The sequence below is a fragment of the Populus trichocarpa genome, chromosome 3 (assembly GCF_000002775.5).
Source record: "Populus trichocarpa isolate Nisqually-1 chromosome 3, P.trichocarpa_v4.1, whole genome shotgun sequence".
Taxonomy (NCBI): Eukaryota; Viridiplantae; Streptophyta; class Magnoliopsida; order Malpighiales; family Salicaceae; genus Populus; species Populus trichocarpa.
Window position 1 is genome coordinate 10615042 of NC_037287.2, and position 20250 is coordinate 10635291.

The window sequence follows — 20250 nt, forward strand, 5'->3', positions numbered from 1 at the left end:
TGCAGTCCAATGACCAAACTTCGGCTTCCATAACAGCGTTTTAATCCTCACGGTATTGCCTTCATTCCTGGGCAGCATGTATGGCACAAATATGTTGAGTTTTGCACCGGTTTCCATTTTTTTTTCCTTCCTTCTTTCCTCTCTCTTCTTGGTTCCATAACCAAACCCTGCATATTTTCATTCAAATTAGCCCTTTGATTTATTTTTCTTTCAGATTTGATCCAAGTTCTTTTTATTTTATTTTAGATTATCCATAGAATTAGAATTTTCTTCAATTTAATCCTCCTTTGGTTTTTTCACCTTTCAGATTTGGTCCCTATTTTTTTAAATTTTGATTCTTTAAAATTATTCTCTTAATTAAATTATCTTTTCAATTGCATCCCTCAATATTTTATATCATTTTCTTCATTGATTATTTTTTCAATTGCATCTCTCAATATTTAAATTCATTTTATTTTATATCAGATTTTTTTCTTATTTTTTTGATTGCTATTTGATTTAGTTTTAATAATTTTTTATTGAAACTTTCCTTTTCAATTACATCCCTCAATATTTTATATCAAGGTTTGATTAACCTTTCAGGTCACGGCTTTGAAAGATAGGATCGAATTAGCTTATATCCTTTTTTTAGGTCATTTTTTACAAATGAATTTTGTTGATGCCATTTTTTTATAGGGTTATTATGATCTCATATGTCAGGTCACAAGTTTCACGTGTTAGCCCAACTTTAAATTAAATATATTTTTTTAAAATTTATTTGTTGTTGTTCTTGTTGCCTAATTTTTTTTTATCATAATATGAAATGAATTGAGGTTTAACCTGATTATCAAATTTTTTTTACTTTTTTAAAAACACATTTATCTCTTGAACTTTTTTTTCTGGGTTGAAAAAACATTAGTACAACCCTACACGGGCCACCAATTTAGTTAAACTATCTAAAATGAACAACTTTTTATAATTAATTCTGGCTTTACATCATGTATAATCCTTTTAAGTTTTAACTCAAGGTCGACGTTGCGGTTGAACCGTAATTTTAAAAAAATTTGAACTTTTTTTAACTTTAAATTAATTTTTTTTATGTGTTTAAATTATTTTGATGTACTGATGTTAAAAATAAATTTTAAAAACTAAAAAAATATATTTTAATATATTTTCAAACAAAAAATATATTAAAAAAAAAAACTCGTACATTCTTCCTAACACCACTTTCATTGCATCACATAATGGTCACCTCTTAACGATCGGTGAGCCACTGAATCCCCATAAAGTTGAAGAGATTTATCAACCCATTAAAATCCTTCAGCGGAGAAGTCAAAGAACTCGTCGACATCAAAGTTCCCAGTCTCCAAGTTCCATGCTTCTCTAGCGCTGCCCTCTTCCTCGACCTGAATGGCATCCGAAGTCTTTTGGTGCATGGTGGCTAGCGGCGTGGAAGGTTGATCTGGCATTTTCTCCTTTTGAGTTTGATCTATAATTTTCTTGCTCAAATGAGAATTCCAGTAGTTCTTAATTTCATTATCTGTTCGTCCTGGAAGTCTCCCAGCAATCAGTGACCACCTATATTCATGTCAAAAAACTGCTCAAATTGCTATCATATTAGACGATAGTGCTCGAAGACGCACGGCACAAGATAGAATGAACATTCATATCAGTATAGCTCTCGTAATTAGAGTAGTGGTCCGGAGTGTAAAGAATAATTAACCTGTTTCCTAGCAGCTTATGAAGCCTGATAATCAAGTCCTCTTCGTCACATGATATGTTGCCTCTCTTGATGTTAGGTCTCAAATAGTTCATCCATCTCAATCTGCAACTCTTTCCACATCGATTTAAACCTGAAAAATATAAGAAAATATGGAGGTCCGTCTAGCTAGCATAGAGCACAAAAAAATAGTACTAACTGTTCGAAACCCTGGCAAAATGTAATTTCTAAAATTTACGGGGCTAGCTGTTTTACGAGGAAAACTGGGACTGGGATTGACCTGATTTAAGTGCAACTGTTTTCCACCTTTTTGCACCATGAACTTCAACGCAGTGAGCTAGTTTGTTATCTTCCTCTGCCGTCCATGCTCCTTTGCTCATAACTTTTTTAGTGGATGCATCAGTGACAGTATTCTTGGGAGCCATGAGGGGAAAGAGAGGTACAGAAAGTTTAAATATAAGAAAGACAAAGTTTTCTTGAAGTAGGAAATATATTGTTAGAGTTAGCGAGATGCAGGTAGCATGTTAGCTGGTGATTGCGGCACAAAAAAGAGATGCAATTGGTGATTTATATGAGATGGACATAAATGCAAGTTGGACTGGGCAATTTATGAAGGGGAGAAGTAAGTATTTGTGTATATGTTTTGTAGCTAATTAGTTAGCTAGATGTGATATTGATTTTGTTCATATATGTGTGTGTAAAACTTATTAATAAGGGTTTATTTATCTTTAATATTCATTAAATATCTTATTAATGAATCTAATATTTGATTAATGAATTTAGAGTAAGATAAAGTTCTTGAAACAAAAATATTTTGCAAAGAAAATTATAAAGTTGTTATAATTATGAGATTTTCATTGTATCAAAGTATTATTCCTAAATGTTCATGGTCAATGCGACTCAATATTAATTAGAGCTATTAAAACTGATACATATTATGTTTTTTTTTTAATGAAAGGAAGTAGTTGTTCTTATAAGTTGAAGTATGAGGGATACTTAAAACTAATATATAAGTGCTTGTCGGATAACATGTACACTAAACTGACCCGCATGAAAATTCTATATAGAGAGATCATCACCCGTGTCCATGGAAAGACTTGATAGTTATGTAAGTGATTCTTAAATTTGAAATCACTAAATTATCTTATATTTTGATCTTACCACACGTTATCCTAATTAAGGGTAACAAATGAGCAGGTATTCAGTATAATATAAACTATATGAAGGTAAATTAAGTAATCAAGAGAGGATTCATTATCTTAAGTGCACTGAGAATAATGTTTTATTTGTTCTTAAATAGTATTGATTGTAGTCCTTGCGTAAGGTAAAATGAGATTTGAAAATAATTTCAAATCTTATTTAAAGAATCAAAATGATTATGGTATCGAGAACAAACATGATTTGACATAATAGATGCACCTCATGCTATAATGTTTAAGTCAAAATATTATTGATAAAATGATAATAATTATACTGAGAAACTGATGATTGAAAGTTTAAATCAAACCACTTATAATTTCTTAATATTTGAAAGATCATAACAAGTTGTTAGATATTATTATATTTAATTTTAAAATATAAATCAATCAATTGTTGAATACATCTTGAATTGAGTTGGGATTAATTTTGATACATTTAAAGATCATGATGAGACTATATAAGGGATAAGACATGACTCCCAAATTCAATGAGATGCATTAATCTCAATGACTAAAATATTTGTTTGAAACATAGTGAATTTTCTAGGGAAAAAAAAAGCTAAAAAAAAATAAAAATTGCCCTTTCAAACTAAAAATAAATAAAGATAAATTGTAAAAATCAAATAGCCTGTGGCTTGCAATGGTATTCGATTTTTACTTTTCTCTAGTCATTAAACAACTAGAAAATATGCGAGAGCACAAGGAAAGAGCAGTAATCGGTAGCAATTCATTGATGTGGAACTGCTCACAGTTGAATCAATCAATACCTTTCAAGAAAATCTTCGATTCATGATTTCACGTACGCATTTAACTCTCCTTATAACCGCCTTTTCACCAATTTAGTTGTTGTACTTCAACTTCAAAATAATTGCTCATCAATGATGGGATGAATGAAAAGGTAAAACCTTTTATTTTTCACATTTGACCGGATGACAGCATGCATGGTTTCAGGTTTTTTTTCCCCGGTTTGCTTGATGTTCTAAGCTAGTGTGTAACTCTCAGTATGTTATTGTAACATTTAGAACAACTTAGACTTGAAAATCATGGAGGTCGAGTTTACAGAGAGGGCACAAGAGAGTGAAACTATCCCAGCAAAGCCACCTGATATTAGCGGATTGTCAAACGAACAGATTCAAGGTGGGAGGATTTCCTTTCGAGATAAAGTGTTGGGAACCAGAAACCCACCCCCTGCACTTGAAAAAACTGACATGATAGGGCGACAACTTGTTCATGTTCAATATGAAAACGCGCGAGTCAGTGGTGAGAGCTAGAATTTTTTAAATAAAAAAGTAAATTATTAACAAATATTATATAGCTTTGATTGACTCTTCATCCTTAAGGGATTTACGCTTGAAATACTTGTCTAGTGACATGTTAATTTAATATGAACCTGCTGGATTTTTTTTTATCATCATTAGTGTCTATATAATAATTAACACAACTACACAATAATTCACTGTTAAACAAAAATTAGTTGAGTTACATAATAATTCTAAATTTTTCATATGAAATTAATAGCAAAATACACGTCAATTCATCAAAATCAAAACCTATTTCAATTCATATCTATATGCATATAATAAGTATGTTGATTAAATTATACTTAATCATTTCTAGACATTTAATTAAGGAACAATGCCTAGTGTATGTGTAAGAGGAACAATGCTTGAAATTAAAACATGCTTTCTACTTGATATTTTACTTACAAACAAATCATGTGAAAATATTAAATTTCAATAAACTACTCTGTCAATGCAAGAGATGTCAAGAATAGTGGTTTTGCATGAATATTAATTTATTTTTTTATAATAAGAAAAGAAACACTTAATTGATTAAATTAGCAGATTTAAATATTTATTTTGAATATATTCATATCAAAACCTCTAAATTATCATAAATCTTAATATTTTTAATAACTAATTATAAAAGAATAAAACTAAAATTAGATAATGAAAAAAATAGAAAAGATGAAGAAAATTTACTTAAAGTATAAAGAAAAACACAAAAAAGATTAATTGATAAGAAATTTTCACAATGAAAGATAAAGATAAAAAAAGAGGAAAAAAGGGAAAAATTGGAGCAGCTGTAATTATATATATTGTATTATATTAACATATGTCAAGTCAGTTAACAATAAAAACCTTGCTTACGTGTAGCAATAACTCATTAAACTAATATATTAATATTTTAATATATATAAAAATAATTAAGGAGGTAATTGCTTCCTTTTGACCCATTGTGGCTCCGCCACTGGCGTGAGGATCGTTTGCTACCGAAGATTTTCTTGGATGACAAGAGTTTTAATGATTTGTGTTATCCATGGGGTGACTCATTGATAATCAAATTGTTGGGGAAGAATATAGGGTATACCCAGATGAACTCTCGTTTGAGTGCCCTATGGAAACTGAATGGTGGTTTTGACCTTATGGACGTAGGGCATGGCTTCTTCATGGCCAAGTTTGATCAAGAGAATGACAGACAGAAAGTCATGGACGGAGATCCTTGGATGATTTTCGACCAAATTTTGTGTCTTCTACAGCTAAAATTGATAGAACTCTAGCTAGTTTGGGCAAGGATCCCAGATCTGAATATCGTATACTACGATGAAAGTTTTCTTCTAGCCTTGGCCACAGTTCTGGGACTCTTGTCAAAGTAGATATGAATACCCTTAACGTAGAGAGAGGGAAATTTGTCAAGATTTGTATTAAATAGATTCAAACCAACCTGATGCGGGGAAGGCATGGATTCGAGAGCAGTACTGGTATAAGGTCGAGCACGAGGGGCTACAGCTACACATCATAATATTGCAAGATCATGCCCCTTTTATTCTCATGGAAGGACGCTAGAGCGAGGGGCTAGCATGAAGGACGGGGTGACAGAGGGGACTAGCCCTAGTGTTTTGGTAGAGCCAACAAATCCTGAAAATTCTGCCATGCAGCTAGAGGAAGGCGGAACTCATGGATAAGGGCACGACATCAAAGGAAAAGGATTATGCGTTATCATAGAATAAATATAATGTTCTGCGAGGTCCAGCTATGAAGGATAAAGGGCCTGTGAAGGGAGTTGGGCCGAAAAGGGTAACACAGGTGGGCTTGAGTCCAGTGGAAGGACATAAGAGGATAGCTCAGGTAGAGGGTCCAAGTGGGGGTCAGAAGCTTATCTTTGTCGAAGGGGAGCCGGGAAGGGGAGCCGGGCCTAGTGGCACTAAGAGTCTGTTTTGAAACTTATTCTTTTAAATTTTAATTTTTTTTTTGTATTTTTAGATTGTTTTAATGTATTGATATTAAAAATAATTTTTAAAAAATAAAAATATATTATTTTAATACAATTCTAAAAAAACACACTTTAAACCACAACTACTATTACAATTCTAAATACACCTTAAAACACCTGTTAACCTATAAGTTTTTTTTTTTTTTTCAAGTTGATTTTTGATGTTGAGGCTCTTTACGAAAAAAATTCCAACAATTTTTTTAATATTAAAGGCTTTGTAATCCTATTTAATTTTTTCTTTAATCTTATTTAATTGCTTTACCATTGATGTATATATTTTTTATTAAATAAAATATTGATTTCAAAAAATAAAGTTATTAGAGATAATTAAGTCTATAGCTCGTGTTTTGGGATTAAATATCTATATCAATATCTATCTTTTAACTTTTAAATTTAGTATTTGGTTAAATATCATATAGTTTTTACTTGGTTTTCACATAAAATAAAAATATTTTTTTTTTTCTGAATATGTGCAAACCTTACATCAGAGTTTTTTTTATTCAATCATTTTATTTATTTATTTTGTTTTATTATTATTATTTAATTAAATAAAAAATTAATTATAAAAAATAAAATTATTAAACAGTCCATGTCTACCTTTACAATATTAAATACTTTGATTATTGAGGGTGAAAAAAAAGAAAAAAAAAAGAGAGCCAATGCTCTGAGCTGAACAGGGGTACGTTCAGAAAAGAGTTACCAGCTCTTCAGCACTGTTTTTCAAATTTGGTCGACTAGGCAGCAGCCACCCTACTAGACTTGTACAACGCATGGGGCAGGCCCGATGGAAAGATACGAGAAAACACGTAAGAACTTGTGACTTTTCCTTGCGGACTATACTTCCGTGGAGGAATGAAATTTATTTTCTCAGCAAAACTTGCAATGGTAAATTCCAGTATGTCAATGTAATTATAATATTTTCATTTGATTAAAACATGGTTATAGCTAATTGATGACACTATATAAAAAAATAATTTTAATTAAAATGAACAATAGAGTTAATTATAACTTAGTCCCTATAATTAACAAAATAAATAATCAATTATTCCCTTGTCTATTGTTGACCATGCTCAATTTAACAACATTTTATTCGAAAAATACTTTCTTTCTAATCAATCTTTTGATATCATCTACTTCTTATTTTATTTTTATATTTATTTAAAAAAACAAATCAAATTAGAAAAGAGCATGGAATAGATGAAAATATAAGGTTTCTGAAAAATAAAGGACTAATTAGTTATTATTTATAAAATACAGATACTAAGTTATAGTTAAATCGAAACAAGGAACAAAACGGAATGGTTTGGGTTTCCTCCGACCAAAAAAAGCAACGTGGGAAAGCGTGGAAGGATAGACTACAGCAAAGGATCTCAAAGTCCACACCGATGTGAGCGTAATAGTACACGTACTTGTCAAAAGAGCGTTTAGAAAAGCTCTATATCATCCAAATCATCGAATATCCATGTGGACTTTTTGCCTGCTTTTATATATATATATATATATATATATATATATATTTATCCATGTGCGCGGGGGCTCCTCAATCTCTACGACTCTACCACCGAATCAAACATATCTGAGTCCTTCCCTCTATCTTTCCTACTTCGTAGAATCTGTTAGTTTTCGATTTGTTTGCAAGAATTTATTGAATTTCTTCGACTAGAATTAAAAAAAAAAACAAAAGAAAATGGAAGGAGTGGATATCCTGCCTCACGAGAGGAGCAAGAAGCAGTTCGATGTGGATGCCATGAAGATCGTGTGGGCTGGTTCTCGCCAGGCGTTTGAAGTCTCAGATCGCATGGCTCGTCTTGTGGCCTCCGATCCGGTATTCTTCTTTCCTTTTTTCTATGGAATTGGAGGGCTAATTGCTTCTTTAGACTAAGTTTATGTTTTGTTAATTTAGCTCAATTTTTGTCATCTATTATTATTATTATTATTATTATTATTATTATTACCCATTGATGAGAGTAATTGTTTTCATCTAATTCAATTGGTTTGAGTTTGTTGCAGGCATTTCAAAAGGATAACAGGAGTCGGTTAGGGAGGAAAGAATTGTTCAAAAACACTCTGAGGAAAGCAACTTATGCATGGAAACGTATCATTGAGCTTCGCCTTACTGGTCCGTCCGGCTTTAACCTGGGATTTGACATTGTTTTGCAATGCTGCTACTCCCTTCCCTTAAAATCTTCCTTTTTTTGTATGATTTAGCTTTGGAAGTTGTTTTGTTACAGAAGAAGAGGCTGGTAGGCTAAGGTTTTTCGTGGATGAGCCTGCTTTTACTGATCTTCATTGGGTAAGCTCTGCAATCTGCACCTTGTTTTGCATTGTTTGTTTCTTTCAATATGTTTGTTGATTTGATATTTAAAGGTCGAGGTGCTCTTTTCCATGTTCATTTTCTTGAGGATTATAGACAAGGCCTCTGAGTTATTTTCTTTTCCTTTCTTCTCTTTTCTTGTGTGTGTGGGTGGGGTTGGCATTGGGCAGGGAATGTTTGTACCTGCTATTAAAGGACAAGGCACTGAAGAGCAGCAACAGAAGTGGTTGCCATTGGCATATAAGATGCAGATAATTGGCTGCTATGCACAAACTGAACTTGGTCATGGATCCAATGTTCAAGGGCTTGAAACAACTGCAACCTTTGATCCTGACAAGGATGAGTTTGTCATTCATAGTCCTACATTGACATCAAGCAAAGTAAGTAAATTGCTCATTAAGAGCCTAACTAATTAGTTTGAGATAATGTATGAGACTGATCTTAATATCATGTACGGAGACTGGAGAGAAGTGTTCATATTATCTGCTAATGTGATCGAACATCCATGTGATGCATGGAATTGAATTTGGCGCAAGCGTGGAATATTGAACCAAAACAGGATCAAGAGTTTTTATTCTTCTTACTGGAGAAGGATTCTATCTTTACTGCACTTTGTTTTGCAGTGGTGGCCTGGAGGACTGGGTAAAGTTTCCACACACGCTGTTGTTTATGCACGCCTTATAACCAATGGTGAAGAACATGGAGTGCATGGTAAGCATGAAACACCCCCCCCCTCTGAATCTCCAATTTTGAAAATGGTCTTCTGAGTATTAATTAACTATATTAAAATGCAAATTTCAGGTTTTATTGTCCAGCTTAGGAGCCTGGACGATCACATGCCTCTTCCAGGCATAACCATTGGTGATATTGGAATGAAATTTGGAAACGGGGCATATAACACCATGGATAATGGTGTTTTGACATTTGATCATGTTCGCATCCCAAGGAACCAGATGTTGATGAGGTTGGTACCTCACATACCTCTCCCTTTTCTCCTTTTCCTCTCACAGCTTTGAGATGTCACAAGTTTCTTGTAGGATCATAATTGGTCATCTTGAATTGACCCCACTTCTAGATTTTGCATTGAAATGGTTGGTGGCTTCCTTTTGTTCTCCATTAGTTAATAGTGAAATTATGAAACTTCTCTAAAAGTTCAGGGAGTTTCAGATTGTGATCTTTCATAACAACAAAACTTTACATGTTATCATTATATGATTAATGTGATTTATTTATTTAGTTAGAAATTTTCTTTGGATGTTTCAGAGTCTTTCAGGTTACCAGGGAAGGGAAATGTGTGCAATCCAATGTTCCACGGCAGTTGATTTATGGCACTATGGTGTTCGTGCGACAAACAATTGTAGCTGATGCGTCCTCTGCTTTGTCTCGGGCAGTTTGTATTGCTACAAGGTATAGCGCTGTTCGCAGACAGTTTGGTTCACAGGATGGAGTGGAGACCCAGGTATACTTTAAAACTTATTTCTTTATGCTAATCTTCATTTTGGGAAAATGCATTTGCTAAAGCCTATACCCACAATCTGCAGTGTGCCCCATAATTAACTGATTATTTCAATTCTTTTTATAATTTACTTATGCTTAGTTATTTTATAATATCTCATTACATACAATATTTATCTACCTACATATTAATGAATATAAAAAAGGAAAAACAAATTTAACAAATTTATTGTTCAGCCTTCCGGGTATAGAACCTGCCCTGCTCAGGGCGAGACAGTGAGGGCAAAACCCTCTCCCTGTCCAGATCTTTTCCATCCTTGCTAGTTTTTTAGTTTTTTTAGATGATACCAAATTGTGAAGACTGTTATGCATGTAAATCTCATGACATATGCTTGTAAGCAATACAGCTGTACATGCACCTGTAGTTTAACAGGTTGAAATGGCTGTTAATCTGTCACAACGTATGTTGAAATGACCTTTTTGGTGCTGCATATATGTATCATCTGTTTCTTTGTTCCAAATTAAGGAGTATAATCTTGAAAAATGTGTTAGAAAGTGTTCTTGGTCCCCTCTCTCTCCACTGGCTGATTGGACATTGATATTTTAGTTGCTCCCTGAGAATGTTTCTAATGTTCTTGTTATCTGCTCTGTTTTAGGTGATTGATTACAAAACCCAGCAAAATAGACTCTTTCCTTTGCTGGCTTCTGCCTATGCATTCAGATTTGTTGGTGAATGGCTGAAATGGCTTTATACGGATGTGACCCAGAGGTTGCAAGCTAATGATTTTTCTACATTACCTGAGGCTCATGCATGTACCGCAGGCTTGAAGTCTTTGACTACCACTGCCACTGCTGTATGTAACTATTACTGACATTTTTCTACTAGAATTTATCATTTGATTTTCCTTTTCTTTGAACTTGGTTGAGTGTTGCTCTCTGAAGGATTGACAGCATAATGAGGTTTCACAAGCCAAGCTGCTTAAGTGCTTTTGAGCTTCAGTCATTGAGCTTAAACTTGGTGATCTTAATTTAAAACTAAAATCATGGCCCAATGCTCCTATTTTTAGCAGTTTCCTCATACTTCCCTGTATTGTTTCACCAGAATAATGCTATTCTGGAAGGATGACCAGTCGCGTTCAATTTATTGTCTAAAAAGCAATTATTCTAGACTAGCACTGATAACCAATTTATGCATTTGCAGAATACAAATCTGTGACATACTGTTAATAATCTGTACGTAAGTATTTTTCCAAATGTCACAGTGGATGAAACAAAGAATTTCCTATGATGGTATTTTAGCTATTCTATCTTGTGCAATCAATTATGCTCTTGGGCCTAACTATTTTATTTCATACGCACAATACACCTTTGTGGAACTGGGTCTGGATGGCAGAGTTCTATAGTGCTAGCTTCAAGCATGACACTTTTTTGTCCTCTTCTTTTGTTATGATTGATCTAACACATTAATCTCTTAAAAACAAAAATTCACTTCGGCTGCAGGATGCTATTGAAGAATGTAGGAAACTGTGTGGTGGCCATGGTTATCTTTGTGCCAGTGGGCTTCCTGAATTGTTTGCAGTATATGTCCCTGCCTGTACATATGAAGGAGACAATGTTGTTCTCCTTTTACAGGTATGGATCATGGAGTATCACCATTCTTGTATTTGATAATGTCTGTGTTTCCATTTTAGATGTGGTAACAGGTAGTGATAAAAGTATTTCTTTGATGGAACATGGCAGATTATGTCTTATTTCATTTATATTTGTTATGATAGAACCCTAGATTGGGCTTGATATATCAACATTGGAGAATGAAATTACAAATCAATTGCGCATTTGCAATAATATATGCAATTTGACCTCTGCTCATGTTCATGGGCAAAGAAAGAGAACATTTCATGGCCAAGATGGGAAATACAGTGGTTGCGCTTAAAAATCTTTAGCCCCAATTACATCCAGGGAATTCTATCCCTGAACCATTGCATATAGCAGATCAGAGAAGATCCTTGTATAAGATCCAGAAAAAAAAAATGGTCTGGAAAAAAAAAAACAGACAGAAGAAATATGAGGTAAGACTCTCGAGTCGAAAGCTTGCCTAGGAAACTTGAATTGGATACTGAGCACCAGAGTCTCAGAGTGAAAGGCTGACCAACTTGAAACCCTTCAAAACTGTTGACCAAATTACTTGGCCCTTCCCACGCATATAAAATGCAGGGAATCTAACACACATTTGGTTTAGGAAGCATATGATGCACATCCATAACTGACATGGTAGAGGATGGGCTGTAAAGGGAGAACTGGTGGCTGGACTTTGTCATGCATATTTTCTGAAAGATGATATTCTTGGCTAATTTAATTTTCCTGCCTTCTTCACATATTCAAATATGTAAGTCATCAATAATAATTTGAACTGTTTTTGACGTTCTACTTAACAAATGTTTTCTGTAGGTTGCAAGGTTTCTCGTGAAGACTGTTTCTCAGCTTGGTTCTGGAAAAGAGCCTATTGGAACAACAGCTTATTTGGGACGAGTCCAGGATCTTATGCAGTGTCACTGTGAAGTTCAAACAGGTAATGTATTGTTAGTTTTGTTTCTCTTATGTGCTTTCTTAAGCTCTTTTCATAGTTATAGTTAAAATTCGGTGAATGATAAGTTAATTAAATAAAACCATTAGGATTATTTACTCTTGGACAAATTTGATTAGACAGTGACTGTTGGTTCCTGAAACACTTGCTCTTTGATTGCAATGTATCAAACTTAATTTTCTCCAAAACATCAGTTTTGAAATAGTGCATATGCATGTGCTTAAGTCGGTGTTATTTATTCCATAAATGCAGCTGAGGATTGGTTAAAGCCTAGTGTAATGCTGGAGGCATTTGAAGCCAGGTCTGCCAGGATGTGCGTTGCCCGTGCTCAAAATCTTAGCAAATTTGCAAATCCTGAAGATGGTATGTTTTCTCTTCCTTGATTTAGGTTGAAGTCCTTTCCTGTCAGTTCTCTTCTTTTATACCTTGTTTATACCAAATATGTCATGGGAGCACTTGAAGATGGTTGGAGCAAGGGGAATTTGTTTTTCAAGGTCCGGGACAACATTTATCAGCCCCTACTGGTGGCTAATTTTGACAGAGTTTCTGGCCAGCAGTTTTTTAACAGTTTGATTGAGTTGATAGAAACACTGGCATCTGATTATGAAATTGAAATTTCTATATTCTACTGGATATATGCTCCCCTCATGCACTGATAGAGTAGTTCCTTTTGGTTCTTTCAAGGGCAGATGTTTCTTGACGGATCACATGCCTTTCCACTAATTCATCCTTTTGCTTCAGGTTTTGCTGAACTCTCTGCTGATCTAGTTGAGGCTGCGGTTGCTCATTGCCAATTAATTGTTGTTTCCAAGTAAGTTTACTCATCTTCATGTGCCAACTTAAAAACATGCTATGTCAGATTTAACTACCCATGGACAATGGGTGTTTGGCTCTCTGGTACACACATGAATAGAACTGAAGTTGACTAACAATACTTTGTTAACTATTTTTTTCATATTTTGTTGACAAGCCGATATAGATTGGTCGTTGGTTGTTAGTGTTAGGAGGGAGGAGGAGCAGACTTAATACTCACCACCACAGGGTATTAATCTGACCCCAACAGCAAACATGAGAGGCTAGCTTGGCCATCTCTTGCCATAGTTTTAAAACTTGGATCAGCCCGGTGGGTTAACCCGGGTCCTAGACTGGCCCGGGTTCATACAAAAACCCACTTGAAAATTTACCCAATCAAACCCGGGCAACCTGTGACCCAGGAGACTTGGCAAAGCCCGGGTGAGACCTGCCTTTTTTTTGATAAAAACAGTGCCGTTTTGAATTAGGGAACAATTCCAAATTCACAAAGCTTGGGCAGCCGCACACGCAGAATAACACAATTAGAAGAGAATTTTTACACGAGAAAAAATCCCAATTCCTATCTTCCCTAGTCTTGATGCATAAGATTTTCCTATACAGAATAGTATAAAATACATATTTGCTAATAATTATGACTAAACCTTATGTGAATATTGAGAGGTTGAGATATATGAGAAGATTGTGAAGGGGCCAAGAAGCTCAAGACCTGGTTTTCTTCAAATTGAACATAACCCCTCTCATGGATTGCTTGTGGTGTAGAGAAAGAGACTTGTAGCTTGTAATTTAGAACTTCCTTTTCTCTTTGATCCATTCTGATCAAGAAGCTTTACTCTTGACTTAGATAGTCACTTATCTCCCTCTCTCACATACACGAGCAACACTACAAACAAGTAAACTTGTAAACTTTAACCCTTGTGTGAGTGGGAGAGGACTTTAACAGGTTAACTTTTTTTTACAATTTATTGGGTTGAACTAGGTTGTCAACCCGGCCAACCTGTGACCCAGCTATTGAGCCGGGTCGACCTCCAGGTCGGGTCTTAAAACAATGCCTCTTGCATGGGGTGGAAAACCCGTGGTCTCTTGGTAGAACCAAGAGGCCACTACCAATGAGCCAAATGCCTATACATTGTAAACCATTTCTGCTTTATCAATATCTGGTGTCTGGTAAAGTGATGCAAGCATGGCTCTGATTTTTGAGTGAATTGGAGAAGCTCTCCGTATCATATTGTCTACAAAGCACAATCTGAGATATCCAAATCTTGATATAATACATACTAATTTCACTTTCTGCATTTTTTGGTGATTCGGTAATCTGAGAAATTAAAGTTGGATGCCGGTCCTGATTCTTTATATTTTATGGTTCAATTTTCTAAAATTTCCTTATCTTCCAGGTTCTTTGACAAATTGCAGCAAGATATACCTGGAAATGGGGTGAAACAACAGTTGCAGAATCTCTGCTACATCTATGCTTTAAACCTTCTTCACAAACATCTGGGTGATTTCCTCTCTACTGGCTGCATTACCCCCAAGCAAGCTTCACTCGCAAATGATCAGCTGAGATCTTTATATTCCCAGGTGAGTTTCAGGTGATTTATTCAATTTATCCTTCTACTTGTGTTATCTAAGCTCTAATCTGATTTCTGATGTCATGGTTTAGGTCCGACCCAATGCAATTGCACTTGTCGATGCATTTAATTACACTGATCACTACCTTGGGTCGGTTCTCGGCCGCTATGATGGAAATGTGTATCCCAAACTTTATGAAGAAGCATGGAAGGATCCTCTGAATGACTCTGTTTTGCCTGATGGCTACAATGAGTATATCCGCCCTATGCTGAAGCAACAGCTCCACAACGCAAGACTCTGAAGAGCACGATGCTGTGCTGTTGGCTCCATGTGCTTTGATGTTGTGAATAATAAAAGGTAATAAGGTTACCTAGACCATAACCACCAGGAAGTTAAAAGGTTGAGCTTTAGTTTCTTAGAAGCTTTTGTATCTGTACCATCCAAACTGAAAACCTGGTTGATATAATTGTTTTTTTTTTTTCCTCGGCTCCCAGTTGTGGCAAATGAGCCGTGGATAATATCGTCTTTCACTACGTCACATAATTTTTCCTGTTCGTCTTTCACTATATCACATAATTTTTCCTGTCATTTCTATGAAATATTAGTTTCTCGATTCATCACTCCCCCTCAGAAAAGTAATAAATTTTGATTTCCCTTTTGGAACTTTGTAAATTTAAAGTCTTTAATCTATGTCATATATGTTGTAGTATCATGGGTATGAATAATATAATTAATATGAACTTATATAGTAAATGATAGTTTATTGTAGAATTTAATTTCATATGTCCGAATGTCTTATTATTATGGTTAATATGAAATTACTAAATGCTAGTAGTGTAGTGGATATTGAAAATAAATAACGAAATGTTGAATACGATGAGATATGATCTAGGACGATTCGATTAGATCGGAGGTGAAAAAATAATTCATATATATATATAGTGTGTATATATATAGTGTGTGATTGTGATTATTGGTTGTTAATATGATAAAGAAAAGGTGGATGTTTTTTAGAGAAAAAAATAAATAAGTAACAAAAAAAATAAAAATGAAGCAATGGTGGCTAGAATGGTGCATATGTAACTATCGGATGATATTAAGATGAAAAATAATATATATACATAACTAATAATGACAGGAGGAAGAAGAAGACGAGAAAGAAATAAATTGATGTTTGAAAGAGTTTGTATTTTAACATTGTTAATGCAAGAACTACTGTTTTTTAAATTTAGTTGCTACTGCGATGGCTATTCCATATTTAACCATCAAAATCACTTAATAATGGAACTTTGTGTAATAACAAAATCATAACACATGTTAAATATCAAAATTAGGGGTGAGCAAACAAACAAAAAAAAATAACGAAAAAACCGAACCATGAAAAAAAACCGATTAAAATTTAAAAAAAACCGACCGGTTTGGTTTGGTTTCGGTTTTATAAGGCTGAAACTGAAAAAACCGAACCGAACCGAAAAAACCGAGTCAAACTGGAAAAAACCGAGCCAAACTGAAAAATTCGAGCCAAGTCGGTTTGAACCGGTTTTTTTCCTAAAAAACCGAACCGAAACTGGTCGGTTTGAACCGGTTTCGGTTTTTTTTTTTAAATTTCAATTTGGTTATTTTTTTTTATAAAAACCGAACCGAATCGAAAATAATCATTCCTAATCAAAATTGTAATTTTCACATATTTTTATCCAGTCAACATATAAATGATTCAGGATATAATATGAAATTAACTGTATAAATAATAGAATGGAAACCATAATAAATAAAATTTGATATATAAAATGTTCTCATGCTTAAAACACATGGTGCTCTTAGTAATTTACCTAATTTTAATTTAGAATGCCTAGATAATTCAATTAAGACATCTAACCAATTAGACACGAGGAGAGAGAGCCAAAAAGCAATCAACAATACAAGACAAAGACAAGCTATGCATCATTAAAAAGAAAAAAAATAAATATCATGTCTTGTCTATAGTTTAATAATTATTCTTTTACTTTGAGTATATTCTTTAAAAAATTATAGTTTACATTAATATACTTTTCATCTTCATTGATAAATATATAAAAAAAAAATCAACAAAAAAGTTTAAAATATATACATGATTATCATTATATTTCAATTAATGGATAAAAAGCTATTATATTAAATATTATTATATTATTATATATAAAATAGACATCACCGTTGTCCTTTTCTCCTCCCCGAAATCCAGCTACCCAAATTCAACAAATATCCTCTATTTCAGCATGCACCAATTGAACCACCACTCAAAGCAAGTACACTCTTTCAACTGCTTTTCTTTGCTCATTGACACGGGAATGTTTGTAAATGCGGCTGCGGCTGTGTTTCTAAAAAATTTAATTTTTATTTTTATTAAAATTTAATATGGTTTGTACGTTTTGGATCGTTTTGATGTGCTGATATCAAAAATGATTTTTAAAAAATGAAAAAATATCATTGGCATGTATTTTGGCACGAAAAGTTATTTGAAAAACACATGCAACTACACTGTCAAACACGCTCTTCGAAAGCACAGAACACATAGAACACCATTAAAGTATTTTCGCTTTATGTTTTGAAAATGTTTTTAAAAAAATTTAAAATTATTTTATTTAAATTAATAATTTTTTATATTTTCAGATTATTTTAATATATTGCTGTTAAAAATAATTTTTAAAAAATAAAAAAATATTATTTTAATATTTTAAAATAAATAATATTTTAAAAAAAAATCACTATCATACTCTTAAACACGCTCTAAATTGCTTAGTCGCTCACATTTTTCTTGCTATAGTTGACTAGGAAGAAAATTAGACCATGAGCATTATAATCATAACACGAAAACAAAAACATTATTAACATTTTGCATCTTTCAACAAAAGGAAAAAACACCCCAAGAAATATCCATCCACTTACTTGTATCAATTCCTTAACTAATAGGAAACTCAACTTTAAGGTATTTGAATCCAAACACTCCCTAGAATTCCACCTTTACCATATACTTCAACCATATAACTCGAGGGCTTCTCCTGGATAACAATGTCATAAAAAATGAAAAATCAGTGCAAATTCGTTTTGGCATGTTCCTCCCACTAAGAATTACTCTGCACAATCCCATCTAATTATGCAAAATTAATTCATGAAAGGAGAAAATAAGAAACATAAGTACTAGAAAAATACTTAGCATGCCAAAAACAGCAAGCTTAACACACTCTTCTCTCACCCAACAAGTTTTTAAAAAGGATTTAAAAATGAAGGTTCTATATATCAACAGTAACTTGCTAGCTTCCATTTGGGATTTTTTTAGGGTTTTCAAAAAACATTACTTATAACTTTTTTACTTGCAAAAAATATTGGGGATTTTGAATGTTGTCGAGGAGAGTAAACTTGAGTTCAAATGATTAAATAATTTGATTAAAAAAAACTAGATTAGGTTTTGGTTTGGATTTAGAAACTGTATTCATCGAGAACAGAGAGAAACTACATGTAAAGAGAGAAACTTTATTAAATTGATTTGTTGTTATTAGTGGATGTTTTGAGTTATTATATATAATAATAGATTCATTTTCTTTTTTAAATTTAAAAATTATAATTATTCAAAATGTAAATTGTAATTTTTTAAAAAAGAGAGAGAATTAAGTATATAAAAAAAGTTATAATTAAGAGGGTGATAATTTTTTCTATTAAAAATCGAAAGATGTAACAAAATAACCACAACGGTAACTCTAGGTCCCTGTCCTTCTCTTTCAAGTACCCATCTCTTTGATGGATGCATACTTGCAGTGTTCTATATATCTTCACTGTAATGACTTAGCACTATATAGCTAGTAGCCAATAATCCCTTGTTTCAAGCTCTTCATCACACACTTGTAATTTATTTCTCTTCTTCAACCTTCTCCTCCTCCTCTTCATCTCCTTCTGCAATGAAGGATTCCACAAAACAAGTGTCCCAAAACAGCTCTAAGCGAAATCAAGACCCAAACAATTATGAAAGTGACAAACAGGCTAAGAGAAGAGGAAATGCCGGAAGGCACCCATCATACCGTGGAGTAAGGATGCGTCAATGGGGCAAATGGGTGTCCGAAATCCGGCAACCAAAGAAGAAGTCAAGAATTTGGCTAGGAACTTTCTCAACACCAGAAATGGCGGCTCGAGCACACGATGTAGCTGCCCTTACAATTAAAGGTCATTCAGCTCACCTTAATTTTCCCGAACTCGCTCATGAATTTCCACGCCCAGCTAGTTCATCTCCCAAAGATATTCAAGCTGCCGCTGCCCTAGCAGCTACCTTGAGCTGCAAGACAAGTCAAAAGGGCCGTGAAACTGAAGCTGAAGCCGAGCTGATGCTTCCTCGCTCCCTGGATAGTACTTTGGCATCCAATGAGACGCAGGAGTATTCATTAAACTCACCATTAAGAGATGATGATGATGACACGTTTATCGATTTGCCAGATATTTTGCAAGGCATAAGTCATCAATTTGATGAGTTTTGTTACTTGTCACCATGGCAGCCGGTTGGGACCGAGACTTCTGATGTTGGATTTTGGCACCACGAGGAGCCTTCTTTGTGGGAATACCAATCAAGTAGAAACATTTATTAAACCGACAAGTTAGTATACTGTTTTTCTGTGCTTAATTTCTCCGGAAGACACAGAAAAATCAGTAAATCAAAGTTTGAGTATGTAGGTTTGGTTTTGACAGATACTGTAGAACCTCTCTGTGTGCGTGTATGTGTGTGTGTAGCAGCGCCTTAATTATTCCCTTTCAATCTACATGAAGGTTGTATAAGAAGGAGATGAATGGCAAAGCTTAATCATCTCTATAAATAATAAAGTAATCATGAATTGCATATTAATTTTATGATCCCTGAAGTGTCTTCTCCAATTTGTCACTGAATCAGACCCAGTGAGCCGCCTATTTTAATTTGATAAACATTGCATTTAAGATCGAGGGCTGAAGTTTGATAATCAATCAATCATCTACAGCATTTTTGTTTTTAATGCTTTTCTCTGAGGATACAGTACTGACCGGCTGGCCATGCCCTCTAGTCTCTACCTCGCGATGTTTCATACGGAGAAGCATTTATTTTCACACCTAATCAAACAACACGGGTTTAAAAAAGGCACTCAGTGCTGTGTTCTTCTGTATGGTACTTTGGTCTTGCTCTCACCATCCTTGTCAATATTCGTCTCCATGAAAGAGAGCAATAAGCCACTGGCAACTACTTTAAAGAACTACCTATCGCTGGAATTGTGATGTTTAAATATAACATAATTGTTAATTGGATCAACATTTTCAGGTAGATGAATTATTATTATTATCTATTTTTTTCTGTTTT

General features: G+C 33.9%; 3 protein-coding genes across 4 annotated transcripts; 2 read left to right on the forward strand and 1 right to left on the reverse strand.

Annotated features, from left to right (window-relative positions):
* Positions 1-1188: 1188 nt before the first annotated feature.
* LOC7461986 (transcription factor MYB114) lies at positions 1189-2244 on the reverse strand. Its single transcript, XM_002304253.2, has 3 exons — positions 1980-2244; positions 1703-1832; positions 1189-1557 (listed from the first exon to the last, which is right to left on the reverse strand). The coding sequence occupies exons 1-3, from the start codon at positions 2122-2124 to the stop codon at positions 1290-1292; spliced, it is 543 nt and encodes a 180-aa protein (XP_002304289.1). The 5' UTR covers positions 2125-2244; the 3' UTR covers positions 1189-1289.
* Positions 2245-7506: 5262 nt separating this feature from the next.
* On the forward strand, positions 7507-15575 carry LOC7471639 (peroxisomal acyl-coenzyme A oxidase 1-like). 2 transcript variants are annotated; one of them, XM_002303327.4, is made up of 14 exons: positions 7507-7996; positions 8182-8290; positions 8403-8464; positions 8656-8865; positions 9109-9196; positions 9287-9449; positions 9749-9944; positions 10597-10794; positions 11441-11572; positions 12389-12509; positions 12777-12887; positions 13266-13335; positions 14729-14912; positions 14995-15575. In XM_002303327.4, exons 1-14 carry the CDS (start codon positions 7859-7861, stop codon positions 15202-15204), a joined length of 1992 nt encoding a protein of 663 aa, XP_002303363.4. In that variant the 5' UTR covers positions 7507-7858; the 3' UTR covers positions 15205-15575. The 2 variants fall into 2 exon arrangements, with proteins under 2 accessions (XP_002303363.4, XP_052307517.1); XM_052451557.1 differs by having other exon boundaries at positions 7708-7996; positions 12476-12509.
* A 3026-nt stretch (positions 15576-18601) lies between these two features.
* On the forward strand, positions 18602-19777 carry LOC7461987 (ethylene-responsive transcription factor ERF039). Its single transcript, XM_002303328.4, has one exon. It carries the CDS (start codon positions 18836-18838, stop codon positions 19511-19513), a length of 678 nt encoding a protein of 225 aa, XP_002303364.1. The 5' UTR covers positions 18602-18835; the 3' UTR covers positions 19514-19777.
* Positions 19778-20250: the final 473 nt, after the last annotated feature.